Source organism: Candoia aspera, chromosome 4, assembly GCF_035149785.1.
Source record: "Candoia aspera isolate rCanAsp1 chromosome 4, rCanAsp1.hap2, whole genome shotgun sequence".
In the NCBI taxonomy this organism is placed as follows: domain Eukaryota; kingdom Metazoa; phylum Chordata; class Lepidosauria; order Squamata; family Boidae; genus Candoia; species Candoia aspera.
Genome location: NC_086156.1, coordinates 4,992,761 through 5,014,739, shown reverse-complemented (window position 1 = coordinate 5,014,739; position 21,979 = coordinate 4,992,761). Strand labels below are relative to the sequence as shown.

Below are 21,979 nucleotides of genomic sequence, written 5' to 3'. Positions count from 1 at the left end.
TCTTGTTCCCACTGAGAGCTCAAAACTCAGAGAGTTGGCAAAGCTGTTGTATACCTGTGAGTTGGCAAAGCCAGGGGCATACCTGTGAGTTCAGGTGCTCAAGGGTCCCTGTACAGCTGAATTCCCAGAAGCTTATCTCAGAGTCTTGCTCCATCACAACTCTTAAATCTGGGCACGTTGAGACTCCACAACAAAAGGGAAATGTCTGCCTCTCTTTCAGTTATGCCACTGGGATACAACACCCAGGAGGCACCTGCTGTTTCTTCTTTCCTTACTACTAGCAAACTGGGCCTGAAACTTTGTATTTACTCCTAGAATGAGGTGCATTGGTTTCCTTTGCTCCACATTTTGCAACTCCCTTCCTGCCTCCCCATTTCTGGTGCAGGTAGTCCTTGACTTACAACCATTCGTTTAGCGACTGTTTAAATTAAGATGGCCCTGAAAAAAGTGACTTACGACTGATCCTCGTACTTACAACCGTTGCAACGTCAGGTGCTTGGCAGCCAGCTCAGAACAGATGCAGTGTTCCAGGGTCATGTGATCGCCATTTGCAACCTTCCCAGCCGGCTTCCAACGAGCAACGTCAATGGGGGAAACTGGAAACTTAGCATCTGCTTCTAACAACAGCCAGCTAGATTCTTCCATGTCCTTGTAAGATTTCTGATTGTTTGGCATCTAAAAGTAATCTTGACTTTTACTCAGGGTATTTCACTCTCCCTTCAGTCCCTCCCCAGTTTCACCCAGGTGGAAGGTGGTATCTTTTCACAAGCCCTGATCACATGCAGTAATCATTGTATGCCAATCGCTCCCCAAACTGTGGGCCCATTTTGCTTCCATTTACGTACAGCACCTACATTTCAAAAAAAACAAACTTTCACACGTGTCTTGTGCAAATAAACGAAACCATTCTGGTAGGGGGGAAAAAGCTGCTATTTTCATGGCTGAGAGAATGAGGAAATCATTTGTTAAGATTATTGTTGACAGTGCTGATTTCAAGAACATTTTGTTTTAAAATCGCCCTCTTCAGGTTTGGGGACAGGCGCCTTTCCTCCAAGTTCGTCTTCTTTGTGAGCAGGGATGTCAAAACCGTCAAGATGGTGGTTGCCACCGAGTGATCCAAGTCCCACCACGTTTTTACCCGCATCAGCACTTCTGAGACACGTTGTGGCCACCATCTTGGCCTTTATGACCCCCTTGCAGACATCCCTGTTTTCAGGTGTCACCAACTGCCCGTCCCTTGGTTCAAAAGAGTCCATGCTGTTTCTTCTCATTTTGCTGTTTCCACTTAGGCATCTGGTAAAAGTCATCCTTCGTCTTCCCAAAGATATCATGAAAATCTGGGTCAGACAGATAGTACTGCAGAGGGAGGGAAGAAGATGAGCCCCAGGTGAGTTGTTCTTCCTTCCTTTATTAGCTAAATAAATAACTCTGAATTGTTATAAAGCTGAAGGGCGTAAAGCGTAGTTGTCATGTTCCCCGTTTCAATGTTCTGTTAACATCGTAACGTTTCACATGTCAAACCGTTTTTCCGTGTATACCCGCCTGGCTCATGGCTGGGTTTTTCCATTCCTGCACTCTGCTTTGTTTTGGATCTTTGGAATGTATGTTTGGGTTTGCAATCCTGTTCAAGGTTACTTTCCCAGGCGCGTGTAACGGTTCCTAGCACCTGGGAGGGGGTGCGTGCTGACGGGTGCTCGGGGCGGGACTGGATTGAAGGCAAGGCTTTTAAGTTTGTATTTGGCGCGCTTTTGCTCATTCTCAGCTTTCTCTGTACTTGCATACTATTCCTTTAATAAATCAGTTATCTTTAAGCCCGAGCTTGTGAGACTGAGTATTTGGGATTAGGCAACCATTACAGTAGTCTACTAGATGCACTTTATGCTTGCATAAAGTTAAGGCACTCATTTTGCCCCTTGAAATGTGTGATCCTCAAACTGGAAGTTGGCTCCACCACCATCTCTCCTCCTAAACTGATGGAAGTTGCCTGCTCCTGTTAGAAAGGATTTCTTAAAGTCCCAAACGTCTTTTGGCCTTTGGGGTGAAGTTTCTGATGGAGGATTATACAACACCACTACTCCAGACTTGGAAAAATACGTTCCTTTCCAAAATCAATATACAGTAGACTCTCAGTTAACCAGCACCCATGGGGATTGGTAGATGCTGGATAAATGTAGTTGCTGGTTGCTTGAGAGTTACTATTAAACGGTAATACCCACTAGATGGCAGCAGAGAGATACAGATTTTTTTTTGCCGGTTGCTTGAGAGTGCTGGTTTTTTTCCGGTTTGATTTTTGTGCTGGTTGCTTGAGTTCCAGTTAACTGAGAGTCTACTGTATTGGCCATGTTCACAGCGTGTGCCCTCCCAGAATGGAAGCCTTGCACTCTACAAGTGTTGGCTTCCACATGAGAAGTTGTGGCTGGCCCCAGCTCAAAAGGTAACCCAAGGATAAAATGTTCTTCCATGAATTCGTATTTTGCAGATACCACTTTTTAGTGCATTCCCGGTTCACATCACAGCTTTATCCCTGTCATGTAAGGCGGCCTTCACAATATGGCACCGTTCATAGAGGTTGGCTCAGCCCCTTTCTAGATGGGGTTTACCAGGATGGGGAATTCCAATATAACTGCAACAGTTAACACACCTAGTATGTGGAAAAGACACAGTTTCTGAAAAAGTCAGAAAATTCCCCAAAGTTGGCCACTTAGCCTCTGCTTGATGCATGAGAACCTGGTCCCTTCCATTGTCACGCCAGTGATGCAGTTCATCAGCTTGTTGGAACAAACATCTAAACAACACTCCACAACTGTACAATGTGTGAACCCTACATTGTGTAATGCTAAGCAGGTAGGAAGATAAACCACCCTACCTCCTTTTTGGTGGGGTCCACACCTTCTGGAAGCTCATCCACCATCTTGTTAATCAGCAGGTCTCTAGGAAATGCACTGTTCTCATTTGTCTCTCGCAAGGGTGTGTTGACGTTGTAAACGTGACTACTGTTAGTGAGCGTCTGGTCTTCCTGCAGATTTGACTGGCCCTCTGAAATGACTGGATTGGCAGTGACGGGCTTACTGCTGGCGTTTCTGTTGCTGAAGTTGGCATTTTTCAGATCCTTTCAAAATATAGAAAAGCTTGTGAAACGGAGAGATACTTTGCACATTACTTAGTGGGAGAAGTCTATCTACAAAGAACCTCAGTTGATCAGACATACCCAGTTATGTTCAGGAATATAACTTATCAGGGTTACATTTGGTGGTCACGATCCTGCTGCAGAATATCAGCAAGGATCTGCTCTCACACCTCCTCACCAAGATAAAGAAGGCAGAAGATCTCTTTGTTTCCCAGCCCTATTATGAGGCAAGAAATGCTGTGGGACAGAAGAAGGATAGCAACAGGTCGGAGGATGGAGCTCTGTCAAACCATTTGATGGACCCTTTGCCCTCCAGTTTGTCTGTTGCCCTGGGAGGACACAATCCACACCACAACTGAATGAAATCCAGCTGAAGCTGACTTCTGCCTAGGCGTTCCACGTGTTAATTGATGCATGGAATCAAGCCATCCTTTCTCTAATCCAGTGTTTCTCAACCATGGCCACTTGAAGATGTGTGGACTTCAACTCCCCGAATTCCCCAGCAAGTGTGCTGGCTAGGGAATTCTGGGAGCTGAAGTCCATACATCTTCAAGTAGCCAAGGTTGAGAAACACTGCTCTAGTCCATTCAAAACTTACTGCACATTAAGGACTTTGTAAGAAAACAGCAAGCAAGCGGACTATGTTCATAGAAGGCAACCATCTTTTGCCCTACAAAATTGGGAACTTTTCCGATAACACAAACTGATCTCCTTTTAATGAAGTCCATGCATCTTAAAGTGGCCCAGGTTGAAAAACACTGCTATAAAAGAACTTAAATAAAAGATTCCAGTGAGGGCTCTTTATCCAGTGGATAAAAGACCCCCATGATCTTAGACTAAAGATTTGTCCAACTTTGGTTGCAAAAGCCAAGCAAGTGATTGGAGCAGGGCCAGATTTAGGCCAACGGATGCCCTACGCACAGCCCAACATACTTTCACACCATGAGACGAACACCAGTGTGATATCTGACCACACCTTCAACCCCCATTTAAACTTTAGTCACTCACCATGCCAAAGCAAATACCTTTTTTTTTAACAATGCAGATTGAAGTTGAACACAGCAAATAAAGACAATTACAAAAACATGGATTAAAGTTGAGTGTGTTTGGGTGTCCCTTTAAGTCATTTGCTTTACGTGTCAGACCCCAGGTCCTGGAAGGAAAAGAGACCCCCCCCACCCCAATTCTCTTCTTAAGGAAGCTGCCATCTCTGCAGCCAATGAGGTGTACTCACCATTGTGATTTCTGATATGGAAGAGACATCTCCTAAGCTGCTCTTCATCTGATCGTAAGACTTCCCATCCTAAGAGGGCAGAGAAAGGGTCATGGTTTAGAAAATGAAGGGGTTGTTAAATTAAGGCATACAGAAATGTTGCTGGCATAAATCTGAAGGACACCTCCTTGATGCAAGGAGAGGGAAATTATACAGGGAAAGAAGACCGGGCAGCCAGCTTGACCTTCTAGAGATGCTTTTAATTAACATCTTCTCAGCCCATTAACTGTATCCTTATTTAGCTACACTGAGGTTGGACCATTACAATTGTACTCAATTTAGGGATATCTTTGGAGAGACTTAGGAAAGTGCAGCTGGTACAAAACGGTTGGACTATACTAGATCATTTCTGCAGGAGCTATGCTGGTTACTAATTTATTTCCAGGAACCGTTCAAGTTTTGGTGATGGCCTTTAAAAGACCTGAAGGGTTTAGGAAACTTTAGGGACCACCTCATCTCATTTGGAAGAGATCCCTTTTTAATGTCCCAAAGAGGCACAAATGACCAGGGTTAACTTATCCTAATTCGGACACAAAAATCACTATTCTTATTGGTTCTTTGATCTTGGAATGGCCCCGTCACTTTTTCAATACTGTCTCATCTCATTCCCACCATTCCATTCAGAATAATTTTTCATTTGGATTGCATTCGTTTGGAATTTTTCCCCAAATTCATTCTTGCTTTTTCTATTATTCCTATTTGCTAGAGCATAACATGCAGCTATCACCAACCTATGGATCCTTGCTTTCATACTCATGACAACCTAGACGACATTAGTTCATACCTTCTCCCATACTCTGGCGCTCTTTCATTCATGATGAGACCTACATTTTCTCTTCAAGTCACATGATCAAGTCTTCCATTCTGAACTTAATGTCACAAATGTGTCGCAATCTTCCATATGCCATGATCATCCCCAGACACAATACAAGTAGTCCTTGCTTAATGACCATTTGTTTAGTGACAGTTCAGACTTATGACAGTGCTGAAAAAACTGACTTACGACTGGTCCTCACACTTACAACCGTTGCAGCACCCCCGCAGTCACATGATCATGATTTGGGCACTTGGCAACCAGTTCACATTTATGACCGTTGCAGCGTCCCATGGTCACGTGAACGCCATTTTCGAACTTTCTGGCCAGCTTCTGGCAAGCAAAATCAATGGGGAACCACATGATTTGCTCAACGACCATATGGTTCACTTAACACCCACAGTGATTTGCTTAACGACTGCTGCAAAAAAGGTCTTAAAATTCAGTTGGATTCACTTAATGACTGCTTTGCTTGGCAACCAAAATTATGGTCCCAATTGTGGTTGTTAAGTGAGGACTGCCTGTATTGGTCTTCACTGCCCATCATGGTTTGCAAGGCTTGAGTTTTCATGTAAGACTTTTCAGTAAGGCACAGGAAGGATAATGAGCAATTTTTACTAAAGTTTAAGGTGACTACGAGATTGTTCTTTGATGAGAACAGTATATCAGTGTTACTTACACTCCACTTGTAGGGGTCCCAGGCAGTGAACCAACCCGTGAAGTTCAGGGGTTCATGACCTTGTTTGACCATGATGATCGGGGTTGCTGCATCTCTCCCCGCCGGGTGAGTCTTCAGATACTCTTTGGCTGCAGAAATGGACTCTGTCCTTTCATAGTTGTTGGCAGTTTTCCCAACCCAAAGGAAAATCTGAAGGAGGGGAAAGAGGGAGCGAGTTGGAAGAAAAAAAGCTAGAAAGTTCTGAATAAATATATTCATTCTTGATGCTTTTTCTGTTGGAAGGTTGGGGGAAGAGAGGATGTAATTCCTATATTCACCATTAGGTGGTGCTAACAGTTGTGGTTAGGCAAACTACAATACCATAGGTTAGTGTTTCTCAACCGCGGCAACTTTAAGAGGTGTGGACTTCAATTCCCAGAATTCCCCACCCAGCAATTCTGGGAATTGAAGTCCACACCTCCTAAAGTTGCCAGGTTGAGAAACACTGCCATAGACTTTGCCATCTGATGCCCCCCACAATGGGTATACTAAACCCCCCAAACCCCCAGTGAGACTATGCTGTAGTCCAACGTATCTGGAAGCCACCAATTTGGGAAACGTGGCACTCCAGATGTGTGTAAGGAAGTGTAAATGCTTTGTACATAGAAGAGGCGCATGGTTAAGACTTTTTAAAATCAAGATCTTGATCCCTTAATTGGACTTCGGTCCCTAGCCATCTGGCTAAGATTTATGGGAGTTGTAGTCCCAACATCCAATCTGGAAAGCCACTGTACTTAATCTTCATTAACGCATGGAGTAATACTAAGGAAAGCTCTTTCTTTAATGAGATGGTTGCTGGTTTATTTCAAGTTGGTCATCCTTTTAATCCTGGACTGAAAATTTAAATTCACCCAGAAAAGCTGGTGGCTGCGCCAGGGGTGCCACGCATGCAGGATCGGTGCAATCCAGCCTGTACTGACCTCTTCCCAAGTATCCAGCAGCATGACGTCATCTTCATCCAAGTCCTCCTGGCCAAAATCCACAATTTCGGTCATGATGAACCGCCCAGTCTGATTGGAGCACTCAAACAAGCGAGGCTGATAGTGGGGGACTTGTTCCTGGAACCTTTCACAGTGCAGTGTTGGGGAGGGGAGAGGGGAGAGGTGAAGCGCACTTGTTTCCATATTCTACACCGGAACAGACTCTTACAGGACAGGGAAGGAAGTTAGGTTCTTGGTTCCCTGACTGGCAACGCTCATAGAGATCCCCATTAAAATGTTATTTCAATGATTTGGACCTACTCCTTGCAGCTGACATCATTGAGCATTCCAAAACAGGCGATACTTCCCCTGTGAGCGTGTTGAAATCAAACATACAAAGCTAAACCTTTTCCCAGCTGTCCAGCGGCATTATACGGCTACACATAAGGCCTTGTGCAATGCAGCCTGTCCCTGCCCCAGTGCAATTCTCTTTACCTCCGTTGAATCAACTCAGTTCTCCTCCTCAACATGAAGAAGGCAACATGATTCTTCTGGCCAAGGCATTGGGCACCGTCTCAAAGCTTCCATTGGGAATTCCACAGCCAGAAGAGTCGCCAGCAGATGGCCAGAAGGCTCTGCTGGCTGTAAGATGCAATGGGCTTCCCAGAGCAGTGTTGAGAGCATGCCTCTCTCTAATCTTCATGAAAACAAAGTTTCAGACCCAATAGATATTTGCAGATACTCCTGCCTTTTGAGGAGATGAGGAGATGGTGAAGATGAAGAAGAGGAGAAGGAGAAGGAGAAGGAGAAGGAGAAGGAGAAGATAGATAAGGAGGAGAAGGAGAAGATAGATGAGGAGAAGGAGAAGGAGAAGATAGATAAGGAGGAGAAGGAGAAGGAGAAGATAGATGAGGAGAAGGAGAAGATAGATAAGGAGGAGAAGGAGAAGGAGAAGATAGATAAGGAGGAGAAGGAGAAGGAGAAGATAGATAAGGAGGAGAAGGAGAAGGAGAAGAAGAAGGAGGAGAAGAAGATAGATGAGGAGAAGGAGAAGGAGAAGATAGATAAGGAGGAGAAGGAGAAGGAGAAGATAGAGAAGGAGGAGAAGGAGAAGGAGAAGGAGAAGATAGATAAGGAGAAGGAGAAGACAGATGAGGAGGAGGAGGAGAAGGGAACCTGATGTGACAAGCAAGCCTAGTAGATCTTACCTCTTGTCACTGGCGTAGGGAGCTTTGCCTCCAAGGGCAACCCAAAATTCAGCTGGTTCCTGTCCCTCCAGAACGGTCTGTTTATCCCACTTGGAGATGACATCAGCCACACTCTTGGCCATTTCTCGCTCATCCCCACTGCATCCCTAACAGAAAATCCAGGTCAAGGTGGATTCAGTCACTGCACCATCTTCCCAGAACCCATCCTCCTTTAACCTTCCAAAGCCACTCCCAGTTCCCTTCACCTCCTGCAGCTCCCAAGCTGCTGTAAAGGAATCCTGTGACCCTGAGAATGTGAGCAGGTGTTTGCCAAACCCTGCAGAAGAGGAGCAGATGGGCATTCTGCTTGTAGCTTCTAAATGGCTAGCTAGCAGCCCCGTTTATCACGAGAGGGTTAGAAAGACCATCAAAGAAGGACCTGCCTTAGCATACTTGCCCATAAAGGAGGCAGGAGATGGGGAAGCTAAAGCACACATCCAAAAAATCCAGTTGACTTGTTTCCTACTAGAGGGTTTGAAACTTGCTTTCAGCAACAACCACAAAAAAAGTTAGTGGCACATTTTCTTGCCCCTTTGAGGTGGCCTACCGAGAAAACTGTAGCTTACCTTCTAAACATGCCTTAAAGTAGCTTTCAAAGAATTCAACCGGGTCTTCCCCCATGTGAGAAAGATAGAAAATCCCTGCCACTTCACATCATCAACCCACTTGCTATGGTCCTGCATTGGTATGTGGGAAAGACCTTGGGAGACGGGGTGAAGGGATGCTGCCAAATGAATGGTCAGGTAAGAGAGGGCTTAGCCCACAGCTGGAGAGTAAGTGGAGCAAGAGGCTCAGAAGGGACCCTCCCTAGTTTCATGGGCTGTAAAGGAGAGGGTGGGGAGGGGGGATGAGTCTGAAGGGAAGGGTGATGTAATGGTATGTGGGAAAGACCTTGGGAGACGGGGCAAAGAGGTGCTGCCTAGGGAACAGTCAGATAAGAGAGGTCATAGCCCACAGCTGCATAGTGGGTGGAGAAAGAGGCTCAGAAGGGACCCTCCCTAGTTTCTTGGGCTGTAAAGGAGATGGCGGGAAGAGGGGGGATGAGTCTGAAGGGGAGGGTGATGCAATGGTGAGTGGGAAAGAGCTTGGGAGATGGGGCAAAGAGATGCTGCCTAGGGAACAGTCAGATAAGAGAGGGCATAGCCCACAGCTGCATAATGGGAGGAGTAAGAGGCTCAAAAGGGACCCTCCCTAACTTCTCACACTGTGAAGGAGATGGTGGGAAATTTGTAATTTCAGATTTGCATGATTGATGTCAGCCTTCCCAGTAGACCAGACAGGAAGCACAACCAGATGAGCAAATTCTACTTTATTGTAAAGCTACACTGACAGAATCTTGCAAGTCTGAAAGTAAAATTCTCCCCCCACCCATGTCTCCTTTACAGCCCAAGAATCTAGGGAGGGTCCCTTCTGAGCCTCTTGCCCCACCCACTATCCATCTGCAGGCGATGCCGTCTCTTATCTGACCCTTCCCTAGCCAGCGTCTCTTTGCCCTGTCTCCCAAGGTTTTTCCCACATACCATTACAGGCCCTCTGAGAAACACTGAGCACTGCCTGGTCAGAAGTTGCCCATCCTTGGTTTACAGGGTATTGTGCTGATCAAATAGCATGTTCGTCTTGAGTTGAGAAGGAACTGTCCTCAACTCAGAGGAGTGGAGTGGACAGTGCTTAAAACTGCTTTGTTTAGGTCAAGGAGCTGATATGGAGGAGTGCTTTACTGGGGCATGAGCCAGACGCCTTGAAAATCTAATTTTCCATAGTCACACTATTCATTTACCTTCCCACACCACAGGTAACACACTTGGTTGGTCTTGAGAAGGAAGACATCGTTGGAATTGAGAGAAGAAGCTCGGGCTGGGACCTCCACCGTTTTGGTGTTGAATGCTGCTGCACCTCTCACCTGGAAGAGCTGGACAGCTGGTTCAGGTTCGTTCTTCTGGCCACGGCTGATGCCTCCCTAGAAAGTCAATCAGGCAGTGAAATGTGATGACCCAGAACCAAACATGACTAAGCAGCTAATCAGAGATGGTCGCCACTTGGATTCCTTCAGATGCTTTTCCACAACAAGATGGAAATGGGATTGAAGTAGAAGAATCCCACCCTGCAGGACAAAGGGGATCCATAGGAGAGAGCATTCTCATCAGGGTGAGCTTTTTCTTCCCACCAAAACAAGCAAGGTTAGTCACCCTTTTCACAACAACAAAACAGCATCAGGATAATGTCAGCATAGGCCTCCAGATGCTCTGGACAATCACATCCACCCGAGCTGAGAAGAGAAGCAAAGAAAGGCTGATCCTCTATAACAGGAAGGTCTTGCCAAGGCAGTTTGTACCTCATAAATGATCAAATTCCCCTTGAAGATAGCAAGGAAATGTCGGGGTTCCTTCCCCATTGTCACTCGAACCTGGACTGGCTCATCCCCATATTTCTTGTCCAGCTCCACAGCGTTGATAGCACAAGCTGTAATTTCGTCCACCGAAGCATGGCGGCCCTAGGGAGGAAAAGATGAGATTGGAGCTCCCTTTTCCAAGATCCAAACAGAGTAGCAAAAATGGTCAGTTGTCCAAAGCATGAGGGATTGTCAGAGCACAAGAGGAAGAAGAGAAGAATAGCCCTGCTGGATCAGGTCAAGGTCCATCATTGACCAGCATTTTGTTTCTCCATCCAGATGCTGCTGGGTTGCTCACAAAGAGAAGATGTAGTAACAGACTCCCCTCAAACTGAAGGTAACATGAAGTCTTCAAGACTCATAGACCTGTTTGAGAATTTACCTGACTGCCCTTTAAAGCCATCCTGTTAGGGGTCAACACATCTCATGGTCCACAGGTTAATTATGTCCTGTGTGACGAAATACATTATTTTGCCTGTTCTAAATCTCCTTCCAATAAGAACTTAAGGGTAGCCTTGCTGGATCAGATCAAGTCGCTCCAAGTCCAGCATTTTGTTTCTCATAGTGGCCATCCAGATGCTTCTGAGATGCTGGGAGGCAGGAAAAAAAGACAGACACCCCCCTTTCCACCACTGTTCCTCTGCATCTGGTATCTGGAGGTATCATGAAGTCTTCAACACTCATAGACCTCCATGAAGGTATCCAATTCCCCTTTAAAGCCACCCAGTTACTAGCCACATCTTGTGGTCCTGAGCTCCATGGGGTTAATTTTATGCTTCCTTTTGTCTGTTCTAAATCTCTTTCTAAGCTTCATTGTATGACCCCTAATCGTGGAGTTTCCAAAGGGGAAGAAAAGCTTCACCTTGTTCTTTTTCTTCAGGCCATGCATGATTTTATACACCTCAGCAGGGAAAGAACCATGGATATATTTTGCCAAAGAGAAGAAAATTATGCGCCTTGGTAGCAAGAGTTAGTCAATTTGATTCTCCCAGTGCCTAGGGCTCTGTGATCTCAGGTGTAGGCTGGTTCTAACATAGGTAACAACCTGAAAAATAGGAGACTAACCAATCATCTGGTCTAGAGCCGTCCCACCAGTGGGGTTACCCAACAATGACATCTATCAATCAGTTTTTTTTAAACTTACAAGCCACATGTAGATAATGTAATGAGGTTTGCCCAACTTCATGTAGGTATACAAGACAAGGTAACAGTCACCCCCATAAAACTGGCCATAGGTCTTGGGATTGACTGGAATCATCTCCCGATTCTCAATCCGCCATACCTGAAAAGAAATCCAGATGGGGCATTCACACAACATACTTCCTACAGGGCACAAATACATATGTGGTCAATAGAACTGTTAAGTTTATAGTTAGGGTAAAGGTAAAGGTTTCCCCTGACGTTAAGTCCAGTTGTGTCCGACTCTAGTGGGCGGTGCTCATCTCCGTTTCAAAGCCGAAGAGCCGGCGTTTGTCCGAAGACACTTCCTCTGTGGTCATGACTACACGGAACGCCGTTACCTGCCCGCCGAAGCGGTACCTATTCATCTACTCACATTGGCATGTTTTTGAACTGCTAGGTTGGCAGGAGCTGGGACTAGCAACGGGAGCTCACCCCGTCACACGGATTTGAACCGCCAACCTTCCGATCGGCAAGCTCAGCAGCTCAGCGGTTTAACCCGCAGCGCCACCGCATCCCCTAAGTTTATAGTTAGGGCTGTCCAATTGAGAACACAATTTATAGAACACACTGAGGTGGCATGTAAAGGTGATGAATTCACCTAGACACATATTGTTCTTGTATTTTATTACTCATTTTATTGTATCTTACACTTTTGTCTTACTCTTTTATCTCTTTTTTACCCTACTGTATTATAGCGTATTTTATCTCACCTTAGTATATTTTATCTTATCTTATTGCATTTTATCTGACTTATGGTACTATATCTTATTGTGGCCGATGCCCAGCTTTTTGATATGCTCAACTGACTAATCAATAAAGTTATATTACGATTACATTCACACAACATGTGTAGCCCTAATCCCAGGACAACCAGACTCGATGGCAAGGCCTAGAATGCAACCTGTGCCCAAAATAATAGGCCCCACATTGGCAGAAGGGCTTGGCTTGGTCATGCTCAGGCAATGCCCCTCAGGGTTTCAGTCAGTCCCAGGGCAGCCTGATTTCTCTGGCGGGGGGAACCCAGCCAGAAAGTTGGTTGCGAAGAATGGGAGTTATGGTCCACCACATCTGGCAGACACCAGGTTGGGGACCGTTGGGCCTAATTACTGGGAGTATTCATTTTCCAATGTGAATCTTCTGGCTCCAGACTTTGCCCGCCTGCTTTATTTATTTGTTTATTTGTTCACTGCGCTTTGACGCTGCTTCAGCCATTCCACTTTAAGCAGCTTACAAACAGCAGTGCAGGAAAGCCTAACACAATAATAAAAATGTCAATAGATCAAACAGCCAAATACAGCCAACAGTATTACCACATATAAAACCGTATCGTATCAAAACACAGACTCTCAGGTTCCTTTAGCCACCCTTGGTTCAAGCCCAAGATCACACAAAAAGCACCTGTGTTTTCAAAAGCCTCCTGCCTATTAAATTTAAAATTCATTGATTGATTGATTACGTCCCATCAAGCTGTAGTTGACTCTTAGCAACCACACAGACGGATTTTCTCCATAACAATCTGTCCCTAACCTGGTCCTTCAGGTCTTCCAATGGTGTACCCAAGGAAGACCCAAAGAGCAGATTGTGGACAGGTCATCCTAGAAAAGGTCCACCTATGTTGACACTGACTTGATAGCACATAATCATTCATTTATAGCTGAAGGATGCCCTTCTCGCCCCATCTTTGCCCATGATCGACTGTAATCTGCAGGTGGCTTCAAAACTCTTGTATCATTTACCACCAAGAGAGTGCAGTAGACGTCGTAGATACTACTAAGTAGTAAGTATCTCCTTCAGCGAAAAGAGAAGCCTAATTCTCTACATCTCACTGCCCTGTTTTAATAGGGCACGGATGGATTTTGTGTGGCTCGTTTGAAGAAATATTGGCTTTTTTATAATAATGAACAAAGAACTTTGGGCGTGGTATTTCTCACAACAAAAACCTCCCATCATAATTACATAAGAATAAAATCTTACCTATCACTTCGTATGTATAGAGATTAATATTCTCTGTCCTGGATCTTTTAGTTTAAAGGGTTCTTATTTTATAGAATGATGCTGTAATTAATTGTACTATCTTATTGTTCCAATTGTTCTTTTATTCCTTCATTCTTGTTAGTTATATGCCAGAATAAGTAAAACTATCATTACTACATTTTTGTTTCAGTTTAGGCAGAGCACTAAACTGCTTCCATGAGGTCAAATGGAACTACAAACATCATGACAATTATGATTATTTAAATGTCTCACCTCAATTTGTCCAGAGGCGTCATCCGCCATCCTTTCTTCAGCGGCCATTTCTGGTCTCGCGTATAATTGAGTGGTGTCAAATTTAACTTGATCCACTTTGGCTGCACGTAATACAAGAACATACGTCTCAACAAAACAGGCCATCGAAGAATTTTCAGCAACACACGTGTGTTAACAGCTGGGCTTCTGCATAGTTTTGAAGGAAGGGGAACACCAGTCATATTGTGCAAATGCTGCAGAAATCCAGTCGTTATGGCACTGAGCATTATCGCATAGCCCCACTATGTAGGCCAAATCAAGATATCAACTCCACAATGTTGATTTATTATTTTATTAATAGTGGCTGTACTGTAGTAACAGAATCTTTCCAGTTGGACTGTGCTTTACCACCACCACCACCCTTATACTCATGTGAATTAGGGAGGTCTCTGTCTGAGTTGCTTGTACATATCTTTTTCTTGTTTTGGACTTAAGCCATGTTCTTCCCTTGTCACTTTGGTAATGAATCTGCCTATCTCTGTCAAGGTCATCTTCCTTAACTCTCTACAGCAGTGTCCCCAAATGCATCCCTTGATGCTCACCTCCCTCTTCCTCTCCCTTGACTTGACTCTTTAAAAATTGGGAAGCTGTTGCAAAACACAGTGCCAGAATGTAGAGTATCATCTCTGTTTCCAAGAAAGGGTTTCTGGGCCCCAACGGGACACCATCCGTTTTTCTAAGTGAAGTGAAAAGGAATGGGCAGGATAGCACTCAATTTGGAAGTGTCCAAAATGGCTGGTGGAAAGATTTATCCAAGGCCTGTCATCCTTGCCTCTGTTTCGCCTCTTGATTTGGGAGTGTCCAACCCTTCTAATCAAGAGGAGAAACAGGCAAGGATGACAGGCTGTGAACAAGTCTTTCCACCAGCCATTTTGTGACAAAGCCAGGATATATTTCCAAAATTCTAAATGGGCCAACTATCTCATAAAGGATCTCCACGGGAGGACATCTGAGCTCAGTTTGGTTTTCCAAAGCAAAAAACAACCTTGAAATCACTCAGTTCAAGCAGGCTGAAATTCCAGAAATCGTTTATATACGGGCATTCAAATATGAATCGACAAGGACACATTTCAGATTTTATTAGCAAGGAGGAAATCTCCCCCCACCATCATATTGAAGTTTAGATGACTGGCCTTGGATTTTTATAGACAGCCAAGACTACACTGGAAAGAAAAACAAAAGTATGTTCAACCTGAACAAACAGCTCTAAACAATTTAACAGTTCTTGATAGACCGAATGACTTCCCTGAATTTGTGCCATGTTAGCTAGTTGTCCTCTGTAATCTTGTAGCAGAGAGTTCCACAAGTTAAGGATGCATTGTATAAGCACTAATTTCCATTTAGAACATTGGTGAAATTAATTGTTCATCGCCTTATACGTGTCTCTGCAAGTATAGCTAGCAAGGCTTAAGTTTTTCTGAGAAATCTGGATTATAAGATTGGGGGGAAACTGAAGTCTCTTTTGAGCTGAACATATCCGAACACTTTTCTTGGCAATGATATGGAAGTAGTTTCCTCTTGTCCTCTTCTGGGATGTTTTTCAGCTTCCCAGTCTAGCCTACGCTTGTGGGATTTCCTGGTGGCCTCCCATCCAAAGATTAACTAGGTCTGGACCTGATTAGCTTTTTCAAGATTGGCTAGGTGCTATCATCTGCTGGAGCAAAAGGTCATTGTGACATTGGGAGAAAATCCCCTTCTCTCCTCAGTGGGGATGAAAAGCGCATTCAGGCGGTGGGCAGGGTTAGGAGTTCTATCTCACCAATTTTGCCAGTGGTGTAGACTTTGCCAAGTCCTTGAGTCTCATACTTGTCTGTCCACTTCTGGAAGAGCTGTTTAAACATGGCTGACTCTCCTCCATCATTTCCAACTTCGACATTTGTAGACGGAGGATATCCCTTGGCTTGGATGAAGCCCTAGGAGGATTCCAACACACACACACATTCACACACACACACACACAGAATGAGAGAGAGAGAGTGTGTTTTAGCAACTCCAACAAGGTGCCAAAGGAAAAGTAAAATTCCACAACTACGAACAGAAAAAGGAACTGGCTGGCTTAAGATGCAAGGAACAGCATTTCCTTCGGCAACACCGTCTTTGGGGTCCTGGCTTGGGATTTATTGATTGCATTTATTATCCATGCTCTTATCCTCCTTACAACCCTGCAAGGTAGGCCCGCCTGAGAGAATCATTGTCTTCATGAGCAGAAATTCAAACGTCTTATAAATTAAGATGCTTCCCGAGCCTGTTTCAGCAGACAACTTACCACTGCCCGACTAAAAGCGGCCTTTTTTTCTTCCTTGCTGGAATCTTTTCCTCTCCAGACGTAGATTTTAAAACCTCCCTGGTCTAAAATGTGACAATCCTGTAGAAGGAGAAGGAGAAGGGGGAAGAAGAGAAGGAGAAGGGGGAAGAAGAGAAGGAGAAGAACGTGGGAAGGAGGAGGAGGAAGAGAAGATAAACAAAGAGGAGGAAGAGGGAAAAGGGAGAAAAATATCATGGGATTTCAACCTGAGATTCCCAGATCAGAACTGACATCTTTTACATTGGGATGTCCCTTTTGTGGGGCACCCAACAGATCAGCCGTTGCGTATCTTACCTCGTGACTCAGGAGGTCTTGGGTGAGGGGCCGGGTTGCAATTTCTTGAACCACAAGATCTTTGCCATTTTCGTACACACTGTGAGGAGAAGCGGGCAGTGTAAATACTTTAGAGCGGTGCTTCTCCATCTCAGCAAGTTTAAGATCTGTGGCCCTCAACTCCCAGAATTCCACTGCTGGCTGTGGAATTCTGGGAGTTGAAGGCCACAGATCTTAAACTTGCTGAGATGGAGAAGCCGTGTTGTAGAAGATCCTCAGGTTCTTTTCCGACTCCACAGTTCATCCATGCAGTTATCTTGGCAATAAGATGGAAAGGGTTTTTGCCTTTTTTCTGGAATGTTTTCTGGACTAGCCAGTTTGGTCTCTCATCCAAGTCCTGGCCACATCCAACCCTGCTTAGCTTTTTCCAGATCAGCCAAAATCTGATGACTCTCTGGACACATCCATGCAGTTTTCTTAGCAATAGTACAGAAGTGGTATTTATGAAGTCTAGCCTACAGCTCTGATATTTCCTGGAGATCTCCCATCCAAGTACTGACCTGGCTGAACCTGCTTAGCTTCCAATCCCAGACAAGGTCACAAAATTTAATATTCGATAGCCATATGAAGCAGATTAATTAGATGTCCCTTCTCCCCCCCGAATTCAGGATTTCACACTTGCAGAATTCATTTTTCTGCACTTATTTCCTACCTAACTGCAGGCTTGGGCCCTTTTAATCAGTAAAAAGGAAAAATACCTCTCCAAATCTGTGAAAGACGGAAACTTACTGGTAAAGGCGGACATTGGCTTTCTGATGTTCATCTGCTTTTTCATCGGGAAGTGGGTCTCTGATCTCTCGGGTCCTCTCTCCCAGTGTCGCCTTCATGATCTGCATGAGCTCTGGACAATCTTTCTCGTTGTCGACGATGCCAATTTGGGCACGCCCGCCTCTCTCGCCATCCCGGATGCTTCGTGCCAAGATCATTCCCTGGCCAGTAACGAAAAGACATGAGCAGTGAAAACCATGAGCCTCTCTCAGCGATGGTATCGTTTCTCAAGGCTGGGAGACCCAAGCCAGCGAGAAGACCCTGCTTGATGAAACCAACTTCATATCGTAAGAAGACCTTTGAGAATTAAAAAGCTAAGAATTCGGCTCAGGACGAGGAACTGTCGGTTCAGGGGCCAAATGAGGAGCGGAGGCTTCTCAGCTCAGTCCACTGGGGAATCTATTTATTACTTTATTTTATTTTATTTTATTTATTAATCAAATTTATCACCGCCCATCTCCCAAAAGGGACTCTTTGCTGGGACATCAGCTCTCAAAACTCCCAAGATAGCTGGAAATTTATGGACATGGACTTCCATTGCACCTGCAGAGCACCGGATTAGAAACATTGCCTCTGCACTGGTTTTGGCCCCAACCTGCTTCAATTTGGAGAGGTTATCCTCAGACACACCAGTTGAATCTTGCCCGTCTGTCAGTCTGGAGAGCACGGTAAAGTGTTGCGGTCATTCTCAGCATTCCCTCCCCCAGAGCCCTCTGACATCGGCCGGGCCCTTTTCCACCTTTGTGGCCTTCCTCGACTCCACAAACCTTCCTTGTACACAAGGTGTAACTCAGCTTTGGGATTCAGTACCATGAGATGTGGTGCTGGCAGCCAGCTTGGTTGGCTTCCAAAAGGGGTTGGACCCGTTCGTGGAAGTCCTGGGGATCAGTGGCTCTTAGCTTTGATGGCAGCGGGACAGCCTCTGGAGGCCATCTGCTGGGAGACTCTTCGGCTTTCTTGGGTAGTTGGTGGGCCACTGGGAGAACAGATGGCTGGACTAGATGGGCCAGGGGGCTGATCCAGCAGGGCCCTGCTTATGTTTTTATAACGTTTGTTAGCATTCTAACTCCCCAAAACTGCATCAAGGTGTTATTCCCCAATTATCACACTGACCCTCGATTTCTCAGCGACATTGCAGGAAGGTCCATTCCACTGGATCAACACTTTACCAAGGTCTAACAGAAAGACATCGCCTTTATTGAAACTGTCCCAAGAAAGATCAACCTGTTGGGAGGTAAAAGAAATTGGATGGTCACCAGGAAATCATGAAGAGTTCAGTAAGAGACAGGAGTGTGCTGAGTGAGCTGAGATCAACCCATTCAGAACTGAAACTCGCTGGATTCAATTCGCAGTGACTCTGGTATTCAAATGACGAAATCCAAACATACAGAAGGAATCATCCCAATCATGTCTGAGGTCCTATCGGTTCCAGAGTCCGTGAATTTAAAATGGCCTGAAAATTGATTTAGCAGATGCTGACTGGGAACCCACGTAGTCTCAGAGACCTCTGACAGTGTTGTATTTATGCCATCTTATATGGGTGAGAGACAGACAGACCCAGAGAGACAGAGAGACAGACAGACAGAATATCTGTGGAGTTATTCATTTATTTATTCATTTCATTTACCATACAGGTAGTCCTCAACTTACGATGGCAATTGGGACTGGAATTTCCATCACTAAGCAATGTGGTTGTAAACCGCAACTACTTCGCTTAGCAACGGCAATCCCTGCAGTCCTGGTTGCTGTTGTTAACTGAATCCCATGGTCGTTAGGCAAGGCAACTTCTTGCCGGCTTCCCACAATCAAAGTCAGTGGGGAAGCCGGCAGGAAGTTGCAAGTCCCAGGCCCACAGGCAAGTAAGTGGCTGCTGATGGGTGGGGGAGGGCCCGAGTAAGGAAGATAACCTTGACAGAGATAGGTCAGATCCGTTACCAGAAAGACAAGGGTAAAAACATGGCTTAAGTCCAACCAAGCAGAAAGTATGTGTAAGCAGCTCAAACAGATACCTTCCTAATTCACATAGGTATAGGAAGGGGATGCAACACAATCAGACTTGGAAGATTCTGTTATTACAGTCCCAATAAAAATAGGTTTAGCCTTTCTGTGAAGCTCATGTCTGGTCTACCTGGTGGGGCTTACAACTGCATCCTTTGAGGTTTAGTTTGCTAATGCAAATATATTAGATGTATTTTGAGGGTGGGGAAAGCAGGCTTCTCTTTCCTTACCTCTGTCGCGGACACATGCTTCTTGCCCTTAACGTGAAGGAGTCGTTTGATGTTGTACGTGTTTGTCTCAACGTGCTTGAATCCTGAAGCAACTCCCCCCTTCTTGTAGCTGTTGGAAACAAGCCTTCATAGTTAATCATAGCGGGGGGGGGGGGGCTTTTAGAAAAACGCATGCCTGCTCTAAAGAAGAGTTGATAGAAGTGTATTCCCCATAGGGCCACAGAGCTAGTTAGAATCTTGCTTTTAAAAAAAGAATAGGTTATTAGACGTCATGGTCATTAGCATATTGTTGAACAGGTGAACAAAAATAAAACAAATGAAATGGGGGATTAGCAGTCTTTGTTCACATCATGTGCAAGTGTCATGGTTCCCATCACTCACATTATGCCTTTTTTGAAATAACTTTTAAATGCAGCTGATTCGTATCCTTGGACCTCTCGGTGCTGCACAGCTCTCCCCCCCAGGGCATCGTCCAGCTGGGTCACATAGAAAGCAGCGGCCCCTTGCTCATCCTGGGTGGCATCGCGCCCAATCCAGTAGTGGAGATCGGTGGCAAAGCCATGCTGCGTCTTTGACTTCTGGAAGAGAACAACTGCAGGGCTGAACGACTTTGACAACTGGTGTGGCTCAAAGAACAGGTCGGAAAAGACAGGATCTGGCTGATTTTTTTTAAACAATGGCAGAATAATGCCAAAGCACAGTATGAGATGCTAGGAGGTTGTATGAAAGAGTAAGGTTTCTCTTGGAGTCTCATGCATTTTCTTTTTCTGGGTTCAGTTTTAGGAGGATGAAATGATGGGACGGGAGAGATTCCGTGGACAAAACTGGCTTCTTGCTACAGAAAATCACTCTAACTCTAATCCAGAGTGGTACACCCAGGCTCTCCCACCTCAAGTCACCAGTAAAATATACAGTATTTTAAAATATGAAATAGTTGAAAAATCAGAGAAATCTTGTTCCTCACAAAATCTTACTAAAATGTCATTTTTGGCGGTTCCCAGGCACCGAAACAACGACGACAATAGCAACAACTGGACCTCTATAAATGCTCCAACATGATTTAATGTTGATTTCAGCTTGATTTCAGCTTGATTTCAGCAAGACAGAATTGCTGGAACTCCATTAAGGGGACAAATATTAAGGTTAACACGGAAGCTGATCCAGAGATGCCAGCCACTCCTTTTAAAAAATTAGCTGATTGAATTTCATTTTTTCCCTGTTATTCCTTGAAATGCAAAAGATGGAGACCAAAGACCCTGCATCCGTAGTTAATTTTATTTTAAAACAGTAGTTAATTTTTTTATTTTAAAATAGAAATTTGGGGATCTTACTTTCTACTATGTACACAGAAGATGTTAAACCCAACCACTCCTGTTTTTTTTTCCCCTCTAGTGCGGAACACATTTAGTTCAACTATCCCTTTCCCACCATAGCTTACATTTAATATGATGTAGCAGTCCCCTTCAAAGAAACTCCCATAAGCCTTTTCAGGAATAGGCACCATCTTCATATTCTGAAACAGAAGAGAATAGATTACATGCCAAGGAAGAATCCCTTGTAAAATGCTTTGGAAAGTGGCATAGACATCCCATAAACAAATGAACAAACAAAAAATGTTTAGCATAGTACAGCCAGAAACGGTTTGGTGCTGAGAAAGAAAGAACTTACAGGTAGTCCTCGCTAAACAACCATTCATTTAGTGATGGTTCAGACTTACAACGGTGCTGAAAAAAATTGCTTATGACTGGAACTCACACTTAACGACTGTCACAGCATCCCTGCAGTTAGGTGATCACGGTTTGGCCACGTGGCAAACAGTTCACATTTATGACCGTCGCAGCATCCCTTGGTCATGTGACCACCATTTTTGACCTTTCTGGCCAGCTCTGGCAAGCAAAATCAATGGGGAACCACATGATTTGCTTAATGAACATGTGGCTCACTTAATTCCCGTGGAGTTTTGCTTAACAACCGCCACAAAAAAGGTTGTAAAATTGGGTTGGATTCGTTTAATGACTGCTTTGCTTAGTTATGGCTGTTAAGCGAGGACTACCTGTAATACCAACCCCACCCAAACCCCAACAACCCATACAGCTTCAAAGAGGTGGGCGGCCACATAAATCATTTAAACAAATAAATGCATAAATAAAGTCGAGATCGTGGTGCACATAAAGCCAAGGAGGTGATTCAACAATAGCGAAGTGCAGCATGAAGCTCTGTTCAGCAATCCAGTTGGTCCATCATATTGGTATATTGTTTTCTGCTACAGATTAAGGTTACTATGGTAACTAATCATTTTTGCGGGTGAAGAGGTTGAATTTAATTGTCCTCTTTTTAGGTGTTAATAGTTGCATAGCCTGAAGCGAGGGCAGTTTGCTTGTTACTTAGT

At 44.7% G+C, this 21,979-nt stretch overlaps 1 protein-coding gene across 1 annotated transcript in view; it reads right to left on the bottom strand.

Moving 5' to 3' along the window:
• Window positions 1-597: 597 nt before the first annotated feature.
• Window positions 598-21,979, bottom strand: part of VILL (villin like) — a 38,664-nt gene continuing 17,282 nt past the window's right edge. The window contains exons 3-20 of the mRNA XM_063303300.1: window positions 21,029-21,103; window positions 19,972-20,168; window positions 19,591-19,699; window positions 18,476-18,586; window positions 17,324-17,523; window positions 16,556-16,634; window positions 16,223-16,321; window positions 15,716-15,869; window positions 13,918-14,018; window positions 11,633-11,770; window positions 10,432-10,590; window positions 9,877-10,056; window positions 8,061-8,206; window positions 6,853-6,997; window positions 5,894-6,082; window positions 4,362-4,430; window positions 2,867-3,109; window positions 598-1,356 (exon numbers count right to left, since the gene is read on the bottom strand). Coding sequence (XP_063159370.1) covers window positions 1,243-1,356; window positions 2,867-3,109; window positions 4,362-4,430; window positions 5,894-6,082; window positions 6,853-6,997; window positions 8,061-8,206; window positions 9,877-10,056; window positions 10,432-10,590; window positions 11,633-11,770; window positions 13,918-14,018; window positions 15,716-15,869; window positions 16,223-16,321; window positions 16,556-16,634; window positions 17,324-17,523; window positions 18,476-18,586; window positions 19,591-19,699; window positions 19,972-20,168; window positions 21,029-21,103 — 2,508 coding nt within the window. The 3' untranslated portion in view covers window positions 598-1,242. The remainder of the gene's footprint in view (window positions 1,357-2,866; window positions 3,110-4,361; window positions 4,431-5,893; window positions 6,083-6,852; window positions 6,998-8,060; window positions 8,207-9,876; window positions 10,057-10,431; window positions 10,591-11,632; window positions 11,771-13,917; window positions 14,019-15,715; window positions 15,870-16,222; window positions 16,322-16,555; window positions 16,635-17,323; window positions 17,524-18,475; window positions 18,587-19,590; window positions 19,700-19,971; window positions 20,169-21,028; window positions 21,104-21,979) is intronic.